The sequence below is a fragment of the Mustela erminea genome, chromosome 5 (assembly GCF_009829155.1).
Source record: "Mustela erminea isolate mMusErm1 chromosome 5, mMusErm1.Pri, whole genome shotgun sequence".
Taxonomy (NCBI): domain Eukaryota; kingdom Metazoa; phylum Chordata; class Mammalia; order Carnivora; family Mustelidae; genus Mustela; species Mustela erminea.
Window position 1 is genome coordinate 101,412,921 of NC_045618.1, and position 19,363 is coordinate 101,432,283.

At 35.7% G+C, this 19,363-nt stretch overlaps 1 protein-coding gene and 1 pseudogene across 2 annotated transcripts in view; one reads left to right on the plus strand and one right to left on the minus strand.

Annotated features, from left to right (window-relative positions):
• The window catches only part of STYX (serine/threonine/tyrosine interacting protein), a 43,338-nt gene that overhangs the window by 12,310 nt on the left and 11,665 nt on the right, over positions 1-19,363 (plus strand). Inside the window, exons 2-9 of one of the 2 annotated variants that reach the window (XM_032344245.1) lie at positions 2,130-2,162; positions 4,499-4,552; positions 8,037-8,134; positions 11,881-11,941; positions 13,980-14,016; positions 14,369-14,408; positions 14,501-14,551; positions 16,220-16,292. In XM_032344245.1, coding sequence (XP_032200136.1) covers positions 2,130-2,162; positions 4,499-4,552; positions 8,037-8,134; positions 11,881-11,941; positions 13,980-14,016; positions 14,369-14,408; positions 14,501-14,551; positions 16,220-16,292 — 447 coding nt within the window. The remainder of the gene's footprint in view (positions 1-2,129; positions 2,163-4,498; positions 4,553-8,036; positions 8,135-11,880; positions 11,942-13,979; positions 14,017-14,368; positions 14,409-14,500; positions 14,552-16,219; positions 16,293-19,363) is intronic. The other variant, XM_032344246.1, reaches the window with a different exon arrangement.
• Positions 12,389-13,097, minus strand: LOC116591394 (annotated as a pseudogene).

The following is a 19,363-nucleotide window of genomic DNA, read 5'->3' on the forward strand; positions in this document are numbered from 1 at the left end:
CACTGCAAATAGTAAGATTTCATTCTTTTTGATGGCTGAGTAATATTCCCTTATGTATACATACCATTTCTTTATCCATTCATCTGTCAATGGACATCTGGGCTCTTCCCATATTTTGGCTATTGTGGACATTTCTTCTATAAACATTAGGGTGCATGTGCCCTTCCAATCTCTATTTTTGTATCCTTTGGATAAATACATAGTAGTGTAATTGCTGGGTTGTAATTTCTGGGTTGTCAATAGTTCTAATTGACATATAATGTTATATTTGTTTCAGGTATATTACATAGTGATTGGACAGTTCTGTACACTGCCCATTGCTCACCGTAAGTGTAGTTAACTTCTGTCACCATACAAAGTTATTCCAAATTATTGGCTATATTCCTGATGCTATACTTTTCATCCACATGACTTATTTTATTATTTTTTAAAGAATGTATTTATTTATTTGAGAGAAAGACAGTGAGAGAGAGCATGAGAGGGGAGAAGATCAGAGGGAGAAGCAGACGCTCCACAGAACTGGGAGCCTAATATGGGACTCAATCCTGGGACTCCAGGACCATGACCCGAGCCGAAGGCAGTTGCCCAACAACTGAGCCACAAGGCACCCCCCGTGACTTATTTTATAACTGGAAGTTTGTATCCCTTAATTCTTTTCCCCTGAAAATAAAGGATTTTTTTAAAAGCTTTTCCAGTTTTAACTTTAGAAACCTCATTTCTGTTTATAATTCTAAGTTGAAAGCAACCAAGTTAGAAGCTTTTGGGATGCAGTCTGTTTACGAATGAGGACTATCTGTACTATATTTGATTCTTTTTATCAATTCACTGTAACTGCTTTCATCTTTTCCAAGTTTTTCTTTATTTTTTTAAAAAAGACTTACTTATTATTTTGGGGAGGGAGGGGCAAAAGGAGAGGAGGAGAATCTCCAGCAGACTCCCTACCTCTCAGGGAGCCTAATGTAGGGCGTGATCCCAGGACCCTGAGACCATGACCTGGGCCAAAATAAGCCAAAATCAAGAGAGAGGTGCTCAACCGAATGAGCCACCGAGGCACTTCTCTTTTCCCATTTTTTTTTTTAAACATTTATTAATGTTAGAGGAGAGCGAGAGAGAGGGTATACACACACACAAGTGGGACGGGCAGAGGGAGAGGGAGAGAAAATTTCAAGCAGATTTCTGCTGAGTGCAGAGGTGCTGGAGCTGAAACCAAGAATCAGGTGCTTAACCGATTGTGTCATCTAGGCACCCCTTTACCTTTTAAATGTTTTCTGTCCTTTGCCATTGACATGTGCTTTATTTTCCAACTTGTTTACTTTGGTCTGCATTCCAAAGAGAGAATGAACTCTATACTTTCATAAAGTGTATCTTTAAAGGGAATCAGACTGCTAAAAGACAGATCAAGCCCAAGTGAGATATGAAAAAGACTGTTTGATAACCATTTAGTGGTTTAGATCAGGGATGGCAAATACCTATCATTTAACAGTCTTTCATCCATTACATAAAGTGCTCATTGATCACAGTACTCTTCTTAAGTCTTTCCTCACACAGTGTTTTAGCTATCTGCTGCCAGTTGGTTAAAGTTGACATGAATCGCAATAAGGCTATTTGGCATTTCTGATTTGGAGGATCAGTTTTGGGGAGAAATTTCTATAATTAATGAGCTATTCCATCCACTGTATGAAATAACATAATCGTAATTTTGGAAGCATAGTTACTTAAAGAATACCTTAATCATTGTTTTTTTTTTTTCCTCCCAAGATTTTATTTATTTTAGAGAAAGAGAGAGAGTACACAAGCCAGGGGAGAGAGGCCGAGGGAATAGGAGAAGCAGTCTCCCCACTGAGCAGGGAGCATGAGGTGGAGTTCGATCTCAGGATCCTGAGATCATGACCTGAGCTGAAGGCAGATGCTTAACCGACTGAGCCACCCAGGCGCCCCTTAATCATTGTTTCTTGTAACTTAAATTTTCAAGTGTTTGCAAAGATTTTCAAGTGTTTGCAAATCTATAGAGTATTCTTAAAGTACAATGTATTACATACACTTGCATGTCACATCTTTAACTTTTAATTGGGTAACCTTTTTTTATCTGTCATTCACTTTTATTCTCGTGTTTTCTTTCCATCGTTAAGGAATGGACCTACCCTATGAGACGAGAGATGCAGGTAAGATAATATTCAAACCACATGTATTACTATTATCATTATTAAATAACCTAATTTCACAAAGGATTTGAGACCTGTTGGCTCATGGTCTATAGGTTCATCATTAAGTATTTTAAAAATCAAGGTTATTTAAGGTTAATCATGGATCTTAAAAAGATGAGAAATGAATTGTTGCCTTTCTTCCTTAGATTAGAATCATGGACATAGTAATATATGTATATGCTTAAAGAATCACTTTGTTTTTCCTTATCTGAAAAATTTGGTACAATATTTTATTCCTTTTGAAAACTGTTTTCTGTGAATGTCTAGTTAAGATAAGTCCAAAAGAGTTGACTATAAAGCAGATCACTCTTGAATAATTGTTCCTTTTTATGTCTGATTTCCAGTCAACTTCCATAATGAAGTCCTCCAGAAGCCTGAGTGGAATACTCCCAAAATGGAATGATAAAATGATAGTTAACCCTCATAGCAGTTTGTTTTTCTTTTGCATTTCTTACAAGTGACAGTCACTCTGCTAACCCCAGAATCAATCAGTGTCTCCTGTTCCCAGGAGTACCTTGAATTATAAAAATCTGTTTCTTTTCTCTATTAGTGAAAATTCTCTTTTAAAAGTATCTGAGTACTTATGAGACATTTTACTTGGTGCTGTGGGAAATGCAAAGATGAGTAAATGTAATTTCTGCCCACAAGAAGCTGGTAGGAGAAATCAGACCTCTACACAAATAATAACAATTTTCATAGAACTGAACTGAAAAATTACACTGTATTAATATCTAGGATATGATATAGCCCAACTAAAATCTTTCTATACTGAAATTACATAGAATAAATTTTAATCCAGTGTTTGGAAGGTATTTATTTAAAATTGTTGAAACTCTTGTCAGTAGGCAAACATTTGATACTGGTCCTTTTTAAACTTTGCAATAATACTTTTTTTTTTTAAGATTTTATTTATTTATTTGACAGACAGAGATCACAAGGAGGCAGAGAGGCAGGCAGAGAGAGAGAGGAAGGGAAGCAGGCTCCCTGCTGAGCAGAGAGCCCCGATGCAGGGCTCGATCCCAGGACCCTGAGACCATGACCTGAGCTGAAGGCAGAGGCTTAACCCACTGAGCTACCCAGGCGCCCCTGCAATAATACTTTTATTAACAATAAGTAACAACAGTTCTAATCTTGTGTCTTGTGCTACTTTTGATATGGCTGAATAAGGTTTTGTGTAATTCCAAAGGGGTAATTTTCTTTATGCCTATTTTATTTCTAAACTATCGCAGAGACTGTAAGTAAAATGAGAGATTTTTATTAATATGAAGGACAGTCATATAGGGGCACCTATATGGCTCAGTCAGTTAAGCACTGGGACTCTTGATTTTCGGTCAGGTCAGAGTCTCAGTGTCATGAGACTGAGCCTCTCCTCAGGCTCTGTGCTGGCCAGGGAACCTGCTTAAGATGCTGTCTCCTTCTCACCTCTGTCTCTCTACCCTTCTCTTTTTTCAAAAAAAAAAAAAAAGACAGTCATATAATATGATAATTTTACCCAAACTGCTTCTAAAAAGCACTGTAGAAGTTCAGATTTCTGACTTTTTATTCCCTAAAGGTTTTATTTATTTATTTGAAGAGAGAGAGAGAGATCACAAGTAGGCAGAGGCAGGCAGGCAGAGAGAGAGAGGAGGAAGCAAGCTCCCGGCCGAGCAGAGAGCCCGATGCAGAGAGCCCGATGCAGAGAGCCCGATTCGGGGCTTGATCCCAGGACCCTGGGATCATGACCTGAGCCGAAGGCAAAGGTTTAAGCCACTGAGCCATCCAGGCGCCGCCAGATATCTGACTTTTCAGAACTATATTTAAATTTTAAATGTCTCATTTGATATATAAAGCACATATCCATTTCTCTTCCCAGTCATTTGCTCCGTGTGGCTAGAAAATGTTCCCTAAGTTACAAGCTTTTAAAGCAGATTAACGCCCAGCTAGCTCAGTCAGTAGAGCATGAGACTCTTTTTTTTTTTTAAAGATTTTTTTTTTTTTTTTTTTATCAGAGAGAGAGAGGGGGAGAGAGCGAGCACAGGCAGACAGAATGACAGGCAGAGGCAGAGGGAGAAGCAGGCTCCCCGCCGAGCAAGGAGCCTGATGTGGGACTCGATCCCAGCACGCTGGGATCATGACCTGAGCCGAAGGCAGCTGCTTAACCAATTGAGCCACCCAGGCGTCCCGAGCATGAGACTCTTAAAGCAAATTACTGTAACAATTATGAAAATACTCCACAAATCCACGTATATTGTACATAGTTTGTATAGATTTAAGTTGTTAATGGTAAATATCTCAACTTTTTTTTTTTCCTTTAGGAAATTTTACCTGGATTGTTTTTAGGTCCATATTCTTCTGCTATGAAAAGCAAGGTATGAACTTCAGGTTTGGTTCATCAGGAGACTGTTAACCAGCTTTTTTGGAATAAATTTTTTTTAGTAGTAAGAGTTTTGAGGGAAGGTCTATAAATATTGCATGTTACTCTGGAGTACCTACCTCTTTTGAAATATTACTGGACCAGTGATTGTCAAGTGTGTCACCACAAACCACAAATAAGTATATTTGACATTTTAGTTAATCTTTCTTTATCAAGGGTACATGTGTGTGTGCATGTGTATGCACTTTTTTGTTTTGTTTTGTTTTTAAAGATTTTATCTATTTGACAGAGATCACAAGTAGGCAGAGAAGCAGGCAGAGAGAGAGGGGGGGGGGGGAAGCAGGCTCCCCGCTGAGCAGAGAGCCCGATGTGGGGCTCGATCCCAGGACACTGAGATCATGACCCGAGCCGAAGGCAGAGGCCCAACCCACTGAGCCACCCAGGCACCCCAAGAAGTCAGTATTCTTGAGTATGATATCTACCTACAGTAAGTTTTGTTAAAAAAAAAAAAACTGTTGCATTTTTAACTTTAATGATTTAATTTAATGTATTTATGAGTTTTAGATGAATAGGGAGTTTTTTTTTTTTTTAAATTAATTTCTTTGAAACTGGAAGCCCTTTTGACTATTGAGGCATATGTAGGAGTAAACCTAGTTTTGATGGCCTACAGCTAGGTTGGAAAGGGGGTGTTGGTGAAAATAAAAAGTACTAAGGAAAATACAGAGAACTATAGACTTAACTGTAACTTACTTAAGATAAACAAAAATCAAATAATGTAGTATTCACAAAATACTGGCCTTCCAGATGATTTTAGATTATTTGCCTTTTGTATTCCTACAGCATTTTAGAAATATACCTATTATAGTGTTTGTCACATTAAACCACAAGTATTTGTTTACAGATCTCCTCAAACCTCTTTCCCCTTGGGGTGCCTGTGTGGCTCAGTGAGTTAAGCCTCTGCCTTTGACTCAGGTCGTGATCTCAGGGTCCTGGGATCCAGCCTGGCATTGGGCTCTCTGCTCAGCGGGGAGCCTGCTTCCCCCCACCCCCGCCCCTGCTCTCTGCCTGCCTCTCTGCCTACTTGTGATATCTCTCTGTCAAATAAATAAATAAAATCTTTAAAAAAAAAGAAACAAACAAAATTCTTCCCCCTCAATTTTACTATGGTCTAATAATTAGACTGAGGAAAAGTTTCTGTGGCAAAATTTGATTATTTCCCACTCTGAATTACCATAGTACAGCTCATATTCCTTTTCATACCATCATCTAAAATATATATAACAATAACAAATAATAATAAAGATAAACCTTAGGGAATAAACTAGTTTTCTAATACTCATTTAGTTAAGTCTACCTTTTATTGCATTCAAATACATTTGAACTGTTACTTTGCAGTTTTTCTATAGTTTGTAGGTATGAGATTAGGTCATAATTTGGTTTATGTAAATGAAAATCCATTGAAAATAAAAGATACTGTGTGTTATTACGTTTGAGTCCTATTTTCTTAAGGTTTTTTTTTTTTTTTACTCAGTAATAGTCTAATATGCCTTTAAAGCTTGTTAAAGCAGGTTTTTATTCAAGATATACGTTAACTTCTATTGGGTTTTATTCAAGATATACATAACTTCACAGTATATCTTCTGTGGTTTCTCACACTAATAAAGTAGATATGAAAACTTGATGTATCACAGATCAAGTATAAACAAGAAGAGATGTTGAATACATTTTGGAGGTTTAATAAATGTGAATATGGAACATTGATTAAATATTAATCCTACCAAGTGCTTATCTCCCTTCTTCTAACTCAGGATGCACTCAGGAAATAAGATAATTAAACTCTATCTAATCTCTGCCAGACATGGGAAAAGTTGCTGCAAAAATTGACATTTAAAACTTGAAATCCACATTTTTAGCTTGGGCTGCTGTAATAAAACACCATAGACCAGTGGTTACAACAACTTTATTTCTCACAGTTGTACAAGCTGGGAAATCTTGAGATCAGGGTGCAGCTTGGTTAGATTTTGGTGAGGTCCCTCTTCTTGGCTTGGAGATGGCTGTGTTCCTATTGCATCTTCCCATGGCAAAAGGATGAAGCTTTGATATTTCTTCCTTTTATCAGGGCACTAATTCCATCATGGGGCTTCACCTTCATGACTTCATCTAAATCTGTCTAATTAACTCCTAAAGGCCCCATCTCCTACTACCTCTATCACCTTGGGGGTTAGGGCTTCAACATGTGAATTTTAGAGAAGCACAAATGTTCAGTCCATAACAAATATAAATTACTCTTTGATTTCTCTTACAAATTATTAGTATTATTGTTATGGACTATTTAATGCAGAAAGTGGGAATTAAATATATAGGAGTATAAGCTGGAAGTATCATAGAAAACCCAAGATTATGAATTCTGATTCCTCTTGACAGGATGATTTTGTTCTTTCATTTATTGAACGGATAATTATTGAACAGTTAATATATTCAAGGTACTGTTACACATATGTATATGAATCAGTGAACAAAGTCCTTGTTCTCATGCAATTTACATTCTAGCTATTAAATTAGTATGTCATGTTATATATATGTCATATGTTGTATATGTAACATGCTGTGTACATTATCAAGCACATTATATTCACTGAAACCTATAATCAGTTGCAAATAAAAACTTGATCTAAGACTGTCATATTAAATTGCTTTAAATGTAGAGCCAGAAAAGCCCCACAGAATATAATACCATTTGGAGTTGCCAGTTTTAACTTCAGAAGAATTTTTAAACTGAAATGTTATTAGTCTGTGAACTGTATAAATTAATTCTGGCTTGTAGTAGAAAAAGTATGTTGGGAGAGGCATGGTGTAGTGTAGAGATTTGGGCCGTGGTATTGCTTTTAACTGTGTCAGTGATATTCAGTAATTGCTTATGCTTTATTGTAGTCCCTTCTAAAAAATAAATATTGTCAGTTTACATACAGTAACTGCCACTTAATGAACACTTGCCATGTGCTCAAGGCATTGCGTCAAACACCTGACATACATAATTTGTCACACCACTCAATGAAGAGGTTAGTATTTTCCCTGTTTTCACATGGTAAAACTGAGCCACAGAGCTCACATCTTTAGCAGAGCTGGAATATAGAGCTTGGACTCTCATGACTCCAAGGCTCATGCCTTTAAACCACTATTTAGTATTGTTTCTGAAATAAATTATCTTTAAGGTCTCAGCAAGCTCTAAAATTATATTAAATAATCCTATTAGCCTTTTGAGGTTATGTAGTATATATTAATCTTGAATCACTGAAATATCTTGCTGATCATTTTAGGGATATTATTATAAAATTAGCTTTAATTCCCTGTACTTAAAGTTCAGATATGGTTATACTAACTCTAATGTTCAGTCCTTTATATTTTCAAACATCTGTGTTACAATAAGATGATGTTTTGTATTTTAAACTGTTTCTCTCCCTGTCTCTCATTTTTTATAGCTACCTATACTACAGAAATATGGAATAACCCATATAATATGCATAAGACAAAATATTGAAGCAAACTTTGTTAAACCAAACTTTCAACAATTATTTAGGTAAGAATTATTGCTGTGATTAATTAAAATGTTACGGGCAGCAAACGTAATGTAGTTTTTATTTTGATTGAATTTATTATAGCAGACTTCTGTACATAATGTTTTGTGTGGGTGTTTGTGGTTTTTGTTTTTGTTTTTGTTTTGCAGTGGGGTGCAAAGCAAAGTTTATGTGATAAGTGATAGTAGAAAACTCCTGAAGAGGAAAGACCCAGGAAGTTTGCCCTTTACATATCTGTTTTATAAGGATAGTCACATAGTATATTCTCTAACAAATAAGTTTCCTTTAAATTGCAAATTAGTGATGCATATAATGCAAAATTTTAAAGATTCAAAAGCATCTACAGTATAACTGAAGACTTTCCCTATTTCTGTGCCTTAGACACTCAGTTTCCCTCCCTAGAGACATCTACTCTTTTTGAGTATCCTCCTTGGGTTATGTTATATATATAAGCATATTCCTGTAGATAAACTTTTATTTTTTACAGTGGCTTTAAAATTGTTAATATATTTTAAAGATTGCTTCATATCATTACTTAGGTGCATTGGTTTTTTAAACTTGTATAGTAATCCATTGTATGGCTATACTAAAATTTATTCAACCTGTCACCTATTGGACATTTAGATTATTTCATCTTTTGCTAATATAGTGGCTATTCCTATATATATTGTTTAATCCGTGTGTGAATATATCAGTCAGATAAATGTGAACAAGTGGAATTGTTGGATCAAAGAACGTGAGCATTTAAAATTTTAACGGATGTTGCAGATCGCCCTCTAGTGAGTTGTATCATTTTATATTCCTACTCTGAAGTGAATGAGACTCTTTCCTTCTTATTTCTCCTAGACAGAATTATAAAATGTTTTTAATTTTTCCCAATTTCCTAGAGTAAAAATGTCTTGCATAGTTCTAATTTGCCTTTCTCATTATAATGAGTGTGGTTGAGCATTTAATGGTTTTTAATGTTATTTTAACTTTATTTTAAAAATAAAGAATATGTATTACACATGGTACAAGAAAAGAATAAAAAAAAGCTATATAAATAAAGTAAGTCGCTTTCCTCTTCTAAACCCAACCATCTAGCTTCTCTCCTGGGAGGCAGCTACTATTAACCCTTAAATATCATTCTAGAGATATTCTGTATGTAAATAAATGCATGTATGTTAAAACTATTAATGCACTGCCTTATTGTTTGTAAAAATGAAAGCAGCCTGAGTGTCCATCAGTATAAGACACTCTGAAGTATATTGTGTAAATGTATAATAGAATACTGTAATCATGAAAAAGAATGAAATATTTCTAAGTGTGTTGATTTGGAATAATCACTAAGATTTATTAAATTATAAAAGCAAGGTATATAGCCAAGTGTATACTCCCATTTGTGTTTAAAAATATATACAGTATATTAGGCATATATTCTTGTACATGCCTAGAAAGTTTCTAGGCTAAAAGACCATAAATCTGAATGTGGTTGCTTCTGAAATGGGAAATTTAGGGTCTGGAATGCTAGTGGGACCTATTTTTTTTATTGCAGATATTCTTATACTGTTTGAATTTTTTACCATGTGTACACATTTTTCAGTTAATAAAAACTTACTTTAAAAAAGGAATGTCTGTATTCTAAAATGAAATAGATTGAATGTTTTTCTTTTTTTTTCTTTTAAGATTTTATTTATTTATTTGTCAGAGAGATAGAGAGAGTACAGGCAGGCAGAGGCAGAGGGAGAAGCAGGCTCCCCGCTAAGCAAGGAGCCCGATGTGGGACTCGATCCCAGTACGCTGGGATCATGACCTGAGCTGAAGGCAGCTGCTTAACGACTGAGCCACCCAGGCATCCCAGACTGAATGTTTTTCTAATATAGAAAAGAAATCATTGGTCTTGGAGTGCCTGGCTTAGTCAGTTAAGCATCTGTCTTGGGTTCATGTCATGATCCCAGGGTCCCATGATCAAGCCCTGCATTGGGTTCTCTGCTCAGCAGGGAGTCTGCATCTCCCTCTTCCTTTCCTCACTGCTGCTTCTCTCTCTCTCTCAAATAAATAAAATCTTAGAAAAAAAAATTCTTGTTCTTTATAGATACTTTGGAAAATACAGAATAATGCCAAGAAGAATATAAAATCATCCTTAATACCACAACCCAGAGGAAATACTTTAGTTAACATTTTGGCATATTACTTCTAAATCTTAACTCTATTATATGTATGTGTATTATGTCTACACACAAATAGACTTACCTATATTAAAAAAATGCCATGATATTTTAAAATGCCATATTATACATTTCTAATTTGTCTAGAGATTTTGTTTTTAGTACCAAACTGTCCTGGGTACAGCTTCTTTATCCTTCCTAATGGAATAACCCTTTCTCCTTAGATTTGAAATATTGGCTTATAGATTGATAATTCTGCTAATAGTTTTAGTTTTGGTTTTGGTTTTAAAGATTTTATTTTTAAGTAATCTATACCCAGTGTGGGGCTCAGACTCACAACCCTGAGATCAAGAGCTGCATCTCTGTGGATTGAGCCAACCAGGTGCCCCTATGCTAATAGTTTTTGTTTTTTTGGGGGGGGGGTTCCTTTTTGTTTTGTTTTGTTTTGTTTTGTTTTTAAAAGTACACTCCACACCCAGCATGGAGCCCAACTCAGGGCTCGAACTCACCCTGAGATCAAGATCTGAGCTGAGATCAAGAGTCATGTGCTGAACCAACTGAGCCACACAGGCACCCTGACTGCTAATAGTTTTTAACATTCAAAATGACATGCAGTATAATATTTTAGATTAACTCTGAATTACCTTTGAAAGTTGTTTTAGATTAACTCTGAATTACCATTTTTTCCCCCCCTAAAGCAGTGTTTTATGTAATAGTTCAGTCTACACAGTCACTTTTGGATACAGTCATTGTCTGATTCCTTTTGGTTTTTACATTGGATTATCCTTGGATACTGATTTTCAGCTTCTCTGTGATAAACTCTGAATTTATTGAAGTTGTTACCACCTAAATGATCACTTTACTATTTAAGTGATCACTAAAGAACTGTATTTTTAAGGCAATATTGACTTTAAAAATTTTGTGACTTAATTACTATAGTTGTATTAATAGGTGGTCTAGGATAGGTTAGAAAGGGAAGGTTTTCACAAAATAAAATAAGCCTAGCATATTAATAATGTTAAACTAACATTATTAATGTGTTTTCCAGAGTGTAAAATTATATAGGACAGGTGGTCTCTTGGTTGATTTTACTCTGCTGAAGCTTAGTTCAGGCAATGAATGTTTGACTCATTGCTCCATTAAACTTCTATTTTGATTACCTTCTTCTCTTTCAGACTTTGGGCTTCCTCTGAAATGACCTCTGTAGCATTGTGAGGAGGGGTCAGAGGGCCACTCAAAGAAGAATCTTCTAGTCCATGGGGAAGTTAGTAGAAATAGAATAATAATAAAGAATACAGACACTTTTTCTCCATATTCTAGGTCCATTACGATTTAGAGGAAAGTTTCCTTCATTCATGTGATTTTTTTTTTCAGTTTTAATGAGATAGATTTTTTTAATACAGAAATATAAGAAATATTAATTTATTATTTAAGCCTTTAAATGCTGTGTATTTAAACAATATAAAATCTGTGACCCAGTTCTTGGGAATATGATACTTTGAAAGTTGTTTTCCATTATTTTCATACTTGTTGAGAAATTTTGAAGTTTTTTATACAGTTTTATCCGAAGGTATACTTATCACAAAATATTCTATTTTCAGGTATTTAGTCTTGGATATTGCAGATAATCCAGTTGAAAATATAATACGTTATTTTCCCATGGTAAGTAGTATCAAATGCTTTAATATCACTTAAATTTTATGATTTGACTTAATTATGGTTCTAAAACTTAATAATGAAACTAATTCCTTCTTATGCTGCTTTTACTTTGTTATGACTGAAAATTGTGGGATTATATTTTAAAGAATATTTATTATTATTATTATTATTTTTAATGCAAGACACTGAATGTTTTTACTGAGCCTTTTAGTTTATAACATGAGGTAAAAGGAAAGCCATTTCTCCTTAACCACTATTTTACATAGCTGTAGTAAAATATTTCAAACTTTAGGGAATTATAATGGATTATCTACATTAAAAGTTGGGAATTGGGTAAACAATATCTGAGTTCTTGGATTTTCCATTTGACTCTTCCCTTATAATCATGACCAGCTCTAATTAGTTACTTAAGTTTTTTCAAGGCTTTGTTTTATTGTTGCTGATGTCTTCATATCTGAAGCATTGCTATTTCAGTCAATATCTACTAATTCTGCTTCAAAAATGAGTTTTGCATTTGGTGGAATTTTGGCATCAGGCTGTCCTTTTTTCCATAAGCCCATTCTGGCTCAAACTCTAGTCAAGGCTTTTCTCCTTTACTCATAAATAAGAGTGCTTCATCCCATCCTCTGATAACTTTGCCTATTCTAACCTTAACACTTTTAAAGGCTTGGCATTTTTTTTCTTCTTTGAACTTGTTTGAAAATTAGTATCAAAAACAGTCCCATCCTGTAGTATTCCCATATACCAGCAGTGAACAACATCTCCCTTTTCGGGAAAGGGTTTTATCTCCTTTTTTAAGGAGTTATATCTCCTTTTAAAATTCATTTTAAAGTGAGCTTTATCTCCTTTTTTAAGAACATATTTTATATATTTTGGTGGACCCTTATCCAGTCTCTCTTCAGACTTGGTTTCTTTGGGTTTATCTTCATTAAGCTTCACATTTTTTACCTGCTCAGACACTTTACTTATACTTTTGGTACCCTTGAAAAGCTTACTTTCAAAAAGTGGTGTAGGCTGTGACCAAATGGTCCTCGTTAGCTGTCTTGGCCACATTTTTAATGTTTCCTAATAACTTAGGTTCTGTAAGAAACATTATCTCTAATGGCCTACTCTCCACTGCAGGGGTCTCACCCAGGTCCCCAGTGCTCGGGCACCCGTCCCAACCCCCAGTATCTCATGGGTTCCTTTTCATGGCTTCCACCCTCACTCAAGGATCCCAATGAGGTTTTATTTTATTTTATTTTAATTTATTTTTTTAAAAGATTTTATTTATTTATTTGACAGAGATCACAAGTAGGCAGAGAGGCAGGCAGAGAGAGAGAGAGGAGGAAGCAGGCTCCCTGCTGAGTAGAGAGCCCGATGCGGGACTCGATCCCAGGACCCTGAGATCATGACCTGAGCCGAAGGCAGCGGCTTAACCCATTGAGCCACCCAGGCGCCCATCCCAATGAGGTTTTAATTAGGCAGTTGTTTCCTGCCTGCCCCAGGAAATAAAGCTGATCCCCCTGCCCAAATGGGGCAGCCCGGAAGGGTGGGAGCATAAATATATTTATTATTTTTAACCTTTTTATACTCTCCAAATATTTGAGAAATCACACTTTGAATTTATTAAATTTTAGTTCCTGTATAATTTTTAAAATTTGTAATATGTGCATTTGTAGCATTTTGGAAATTCTTGAATGAAAGCAATTTTCATTAATATAAACCAAGAGGGGCACCTGGGTAGTTCAGTGAGTTAAGCCACTGCCTTTGCTCAGGTTATGATCTCAGGGTCCTGGGATCAAGACCCGCATCAGGCTCTCTGCTCAGCAGGGAGTCTGTTTTCCACCCGCCCTCATCCTGCCTACCTCTCTGCCTGCTTGTGAGCTCTGTCTGCCAAATAAATAAATAAAATCTTAAAATATATATATATATAAATATACACACACACACACCAAGAAATGTTTTCAATATATTTTGTTTTACCATATGTATATTGTGTATCTGATTTATGCTTGTATTAGTCCACATGTTTTATTAAAACACTGTCTTTTGCCTTCAGACTAAAGAATTTATTGATGGAAGCTTACAGACTGGAGGTAAATATTTTCTTACTCAGTATTTATTTTTAGGGGATTATGTGTTAATGTTTTAGATAATATTTGTCCTAAATGCAGGATGTGAAAGTTGCAATTGCATATAATAGACTATTCCCAAATTTATATTTTCCCAACTTCTTGTTTCATTTGGATAGGCTTTCTTAAATATCCCTATATAACTTATTTTCAAGTCTGCTTTAAAGTCTAATAAATATCCAGGTGTGGTATGTATAAAATATAAAATGTTTAAGAAAAGATTTATCTTACTGTGGTATAGTACATGGTTTCAATATATTTTAGTTGCTGAATTAGATTTTTTTTTTTGTCAGAATAACTATTTCTTGTCTTTCAGGAAAAGTTCTTGTCCATGGAAATGCAGGGATCTCCAGGAGGTATGAAGTTAGAGATTATCTTTCTTTCTTTAGCATTTAATTAATGAGCTGTGTTTTCTATTTTTTTTCTAAAATTTTTTCCCCCTCTTCAGTGCTGCCTTTGTTATTGCATACATTATGGAAACATTTGGAATGAAGTACAGGTAAGAAAGTACTCTGAAACCTAGCCACAGTTTAAATTCTCAGTAAAATGAAGCTTAATGGAAACAGTTTGGGAGTTTGAAGTTGATACCCTGATTTTGTCATCTATTCATCTTGATTAGGCAGGCTCTTGTATTCCATGATTAGTCTCTTAACCTTTATAGCTCATCTACCTTGAATAGATCTACTTAGGCTAATATTTTGTGGTTTTACAGAAGTAGTGCTAAATGTTATTAAAATGCCAAGGCAGTTATAGTTGGGAATAATTATGGAAAACTAATTATTTACTGCAAGAGAATTGTTTAACCCAAGTTTAAAAACTCTTAAGACACAGATGTTATGCTTCCCTTGCTTAAAACGCTAATTTATTTTCCTTTAACAGTAGTTGGATCAAAAATTATCTAGAACTTGTTTCAACTTCTATTCACAATTCATTGTGGTCTTTCTTAACCAGAATCAACTTTTCCAAGCATACTGCCTAGATAAAAAAGAGCCCCAAAACAAATACCTGGCCAATGTACAGAGTTTCCTTTTTTAGTGTATCTTGTACAAGTTAGAAGTCTTGTAATCATTGACAGCTCCTTGTCTTTCACGCTCTTCTCCCAAACTTACCCATTAACAAATCCTGTCTCCTTTATGTCTTCAAATATACCTCGAATCTCTCTCTTTCTCTTCATCATCATTTAATCCCACCTCCAGTTGTGTCTTTCTTGGATTCTAACAGTGGTTAGTGGTTTCAGGTACTCTTTCTTTTTCCAGTCTTTTTTTCCCCACACTACTTTTAGAATGATCTTTTCAAAAGGTAAATCTGATTAAATAATTACTTTACCCCAAAAAGCTCTTAAAGGTTCCTGATCCTTAATAATTCTTATCATAGCCATGAAACTTTGCATGGTATGCCTGTGTCAACCTATGCATCATTATACCATGTTCCCTGTTAACTCTCTTCATTTGAACTGCGTTCAGCATTGGATCCACATTCTTGACACAGGCTAGACCTTCAAATGCTTGTTTAGTTTGTTTGGTATCCTTTAAGTTGAAATTTTGATGGAAATTTTGCTTTAAAATATCAGTTATTAATATTATTTGAATACAGATGCTTTGTTTATTTAATGCTTGGTAGATTGTTTTATATAGTTTCTTTATTATTTGGTGTCTTGACAGTAATAATAGTGAGAATAGCTTCCATATATTGCGTCTTTGCTATGTGCTAGGTGCTATTCCAGGCTCTTTATCTCATTTAAGCCTCACAACAACACAAGAAAGTAGATACACTTCTTGTTTAAACAGTGATAAAATTTTGAGCACGTACTATGTCATAGATGCTATACAAAGTGCTTTATACTTAAAATCACCCATCTTCATAATAACCCTCCAAAATAGGAATTATTATAAACCCCAATTTATGGACAAGAAAAATAAAGCTTAGAAAGTTGAGCAGATTCCCTTAGAACACGAGCTGGTAAATAGAGGGATGGTGATCTTTCATCTGCCCATCCTGTTGATTTTTCCACTATAGCTTGCTACCTCTCTGTAGCACAAGTTTTATGATTATGATTTCCTATTTAGGTAAATTTTTGGATAAGTTCCTATTTTAGGTAAATACTAAAAAAATTGAGATTAATTCATGAAGTAATACTGTCACCTTAATTTACTTTTTTTGTTTTCAGAGATGCATTTGCTTATGTTCAAGAAAGAAGATTTTGCATTAATCCTAATGCTGGATTTGTCCATCAACTTCAGGTAACTTCTTTGTTCCTCCTCTTTAAAGTAGTCAGAAAGGAGGATAATTAAAATCTTTTGTCTACATAATTTAATTAGAATTAATTTAAAATTAATAGAATTTAATTAAAATTAAATTAATTAATAGAATTTAATTTTTTAATTTTATTTTTTTAAAAGATTTTATTTATTTGAGAGAGAGAGATAGCAAGAGAAAGCATGAGTGGGGCGTGGGGATAGGGAGAGAAGCAGGCTTCCTGCTCAGCCCGTCCTGGTCACAGGTTTGATCCCAGAATCCTGAGATCATGACCTGAGCTGAGGGCAGATGCTTAACTGAGTAAGCCACCCAGGCACGCATAGAATTTACCTTAAATACTTAAAAATTTCCATAATTTAATTTAATTTATTTTTTTCATTATTATTATTTTTTTTAAGTTTGTTTATTTTAAGTAATCTCTATACCCGATATGGGGCTCAAATTCATAATCCTGAGATCAAAAGTCTTGCACAATTCTCCAACTGAGCCAGCTAAAGCACCTCCTAATTGGATTTTTTTATTCAAGTTTATATTTCTAGTTAAAGGTATTTTCTTTTTTGTTTTTTAAGTATTTTCTTAAAAGCTGCCATTACTGTGAAAGAGGGGTTAAAGGCACACTGTTAAATGTAAGATAAAATAATTTGATATTAGAGGAGTGCAGGATGGCGGAGGAGTAGGAGACCCTAGTTTGATCTAGCTAAATAGCTATCAAATCATTCTGAACACCTGCGAACTCAACAGGAGATCTAAGAAAAGCTACAACTCTATAAATAGAAAAGCTACCACTTTCTGCAAGGTAGGAGGTGTGGAGAAGTGAATCTGAGAGGATATATGGGAAAATAAACCTCGAGGTGGGCAGAATCAGGAAGAGTGAGCCACAAACCATGTCTCAGTTAGGTGACTGCTTTTTAAGCAGGGGCCCAGCAAGCTGCAGAACTGGCAAGACACCCCTGCCTCTCCTGGGAGCAGTGGCACAATAGCCCACCACAGAATTCTGCAGGGTTGGGATGCTGGAAACAGGTCATGGTCTGAGATAGAAACACTTAGTCACATGGTGGGTGAACACAGAATACAGATGGAGACCAGGGAGACAGGAATGATTTATGCTTTTCTCTGAGGGCTCATTGAGTGGGGCCCTGAGCTTTTGGCTCTGGGGCCAGAGGTTGGAAGGGACCCAAAAAACTCCACCCCAAAGTTGCTAGAACTCATATAGGAATTCCCCAACTTGGCAGGATATAAAATCAGTGCACTGAAATCAGCTGCATTTCTATACACTAACAGTGAGACAGAAAAAAGAAATTAAGGAGTCAGTCCAGTCCTGCTTGCAATTGCACCCAAAACTATGAGATACCTAGGAATAAATCTAACCTAAGAGGCAAAGAATCTATACTCAAAACTGTAGAATACTCATGAAAAAAATTGAGAAAGACACAAATACTGTTAAAATGTCTATGCTACTTAGAGCAATCTGCACATTCAGTGCAATCCCTATCAAAATACCATCAACTTTTTTCACAGATATAGAACATATAGTCCTGAAATTTCTTTGGAACCAGAAAAGACCCCAAATAGCCAAAAGAATGTTGAAAAAGAAAACCAAACATTGTGACATCACAATTCCATCCACAATTCAAGCTCTGTTACAAAGCTGTAGTCATCAAGACAGTATGGTACTGGAACAAAAACAAACACCATGATCAGTGGAACAGTATAGAGAATCCAGAAATAGCCCCTCAGCTCTGTGGTCAACTAATCTTCAACAAAGCAGGAAAGAATATCCAATGGAAAAAAAGTCTGTTCAACAAAATGGTGTTGGGAAAATTGGACAGCCATATGCTGAAGAATGAAACTGGACCATTTCTTACATCACACACAAAAATAGACTCAAAATGGATGAAAGACCTCAATGTGAGACAGGAATTCATCAGAGTCCTAGAGGAGAAAACAGAGAGCAACCTCTGACCTTGGCCACAGCAACTTATTACTAGACACTCTCCAAAGGCAAGGGAAACAAAAGCAAAAATGAACTATTGGGACTTCAAGATGAAAAGCTTTTGCACGGCGAAGGAAACAATTGACAAAACCAAAGACAGCTGACAGAATGGGAGACAATATTTGCAAATAACAAATCAGATAAAGGGCTAGTATCCAAAATCTGTAAAAAACTTATCAAACTTGGGCACCTGGGTGGCTCAGCTGTTAAGCTCGGCCGTTAAGCGTCTGCCTTCAGCTAGGGTTGTGATCCCCAGGGTCCTGGGATTGAGGCCCACATCAGGCTCCCTTCTCAGTGGGAAGCCTGCTTCCCCCTCTCCCACTCCCCCATGCTTGTGTTCCTTCTCTCTCTGTGTCTCTCTCTGTCAAATAAATAAATAATAATTTTTTTTTTTTAAAAAGAACTCAGACTCAAATAATAACCCAAAGAACAAATAATCCAATTAAGAAATGGGCAGAAGACATGAGCAGACATTTCTCCAAAGAAGACATCCAAATGGCCAACAGACATATGAAAAAATGCTGAATATCACTCAGCATCAGGGAAATACAAACCAAAACCACAATGAGATATTACCACACACCAGTCAGAATGGCTAAAATCAACAAGTCAGGAAATGACAGATGTTGGTGAGGATGCAGATAAAGGGGAACCCTCCTAAACTGTTGGTGGGAATGTAAGCTGGTGCAGCCTCTCTGGAAAACAGTATGGAGGTTCTTCAAAAGTTGAAAATAGAGCTACCCTATGATCCAGCAATTGCACTACTGGGTATTTACCCTAAAGATACAAATAGGGATCTAAACGGGCGCCTGAACCCCAGTGTTTATAGCAGCAGTGTCCACAGTAGTCAGACTATGGAAAGAGTCCAGATGCACATCAACAGATGAATGGATAAAGAAGATGTGTATACATGTACACACACACACATATAAAAGTGGAATATTATGCAGCCATCAAAATTGAAATCTTGCCATTTACAACATGGTTGGAACTAGATGGTATGCTAAGTGAAGTAAGTCAGAGAAAGACAGTTACCTTGATCTCGCGGATATGTGGAATTTA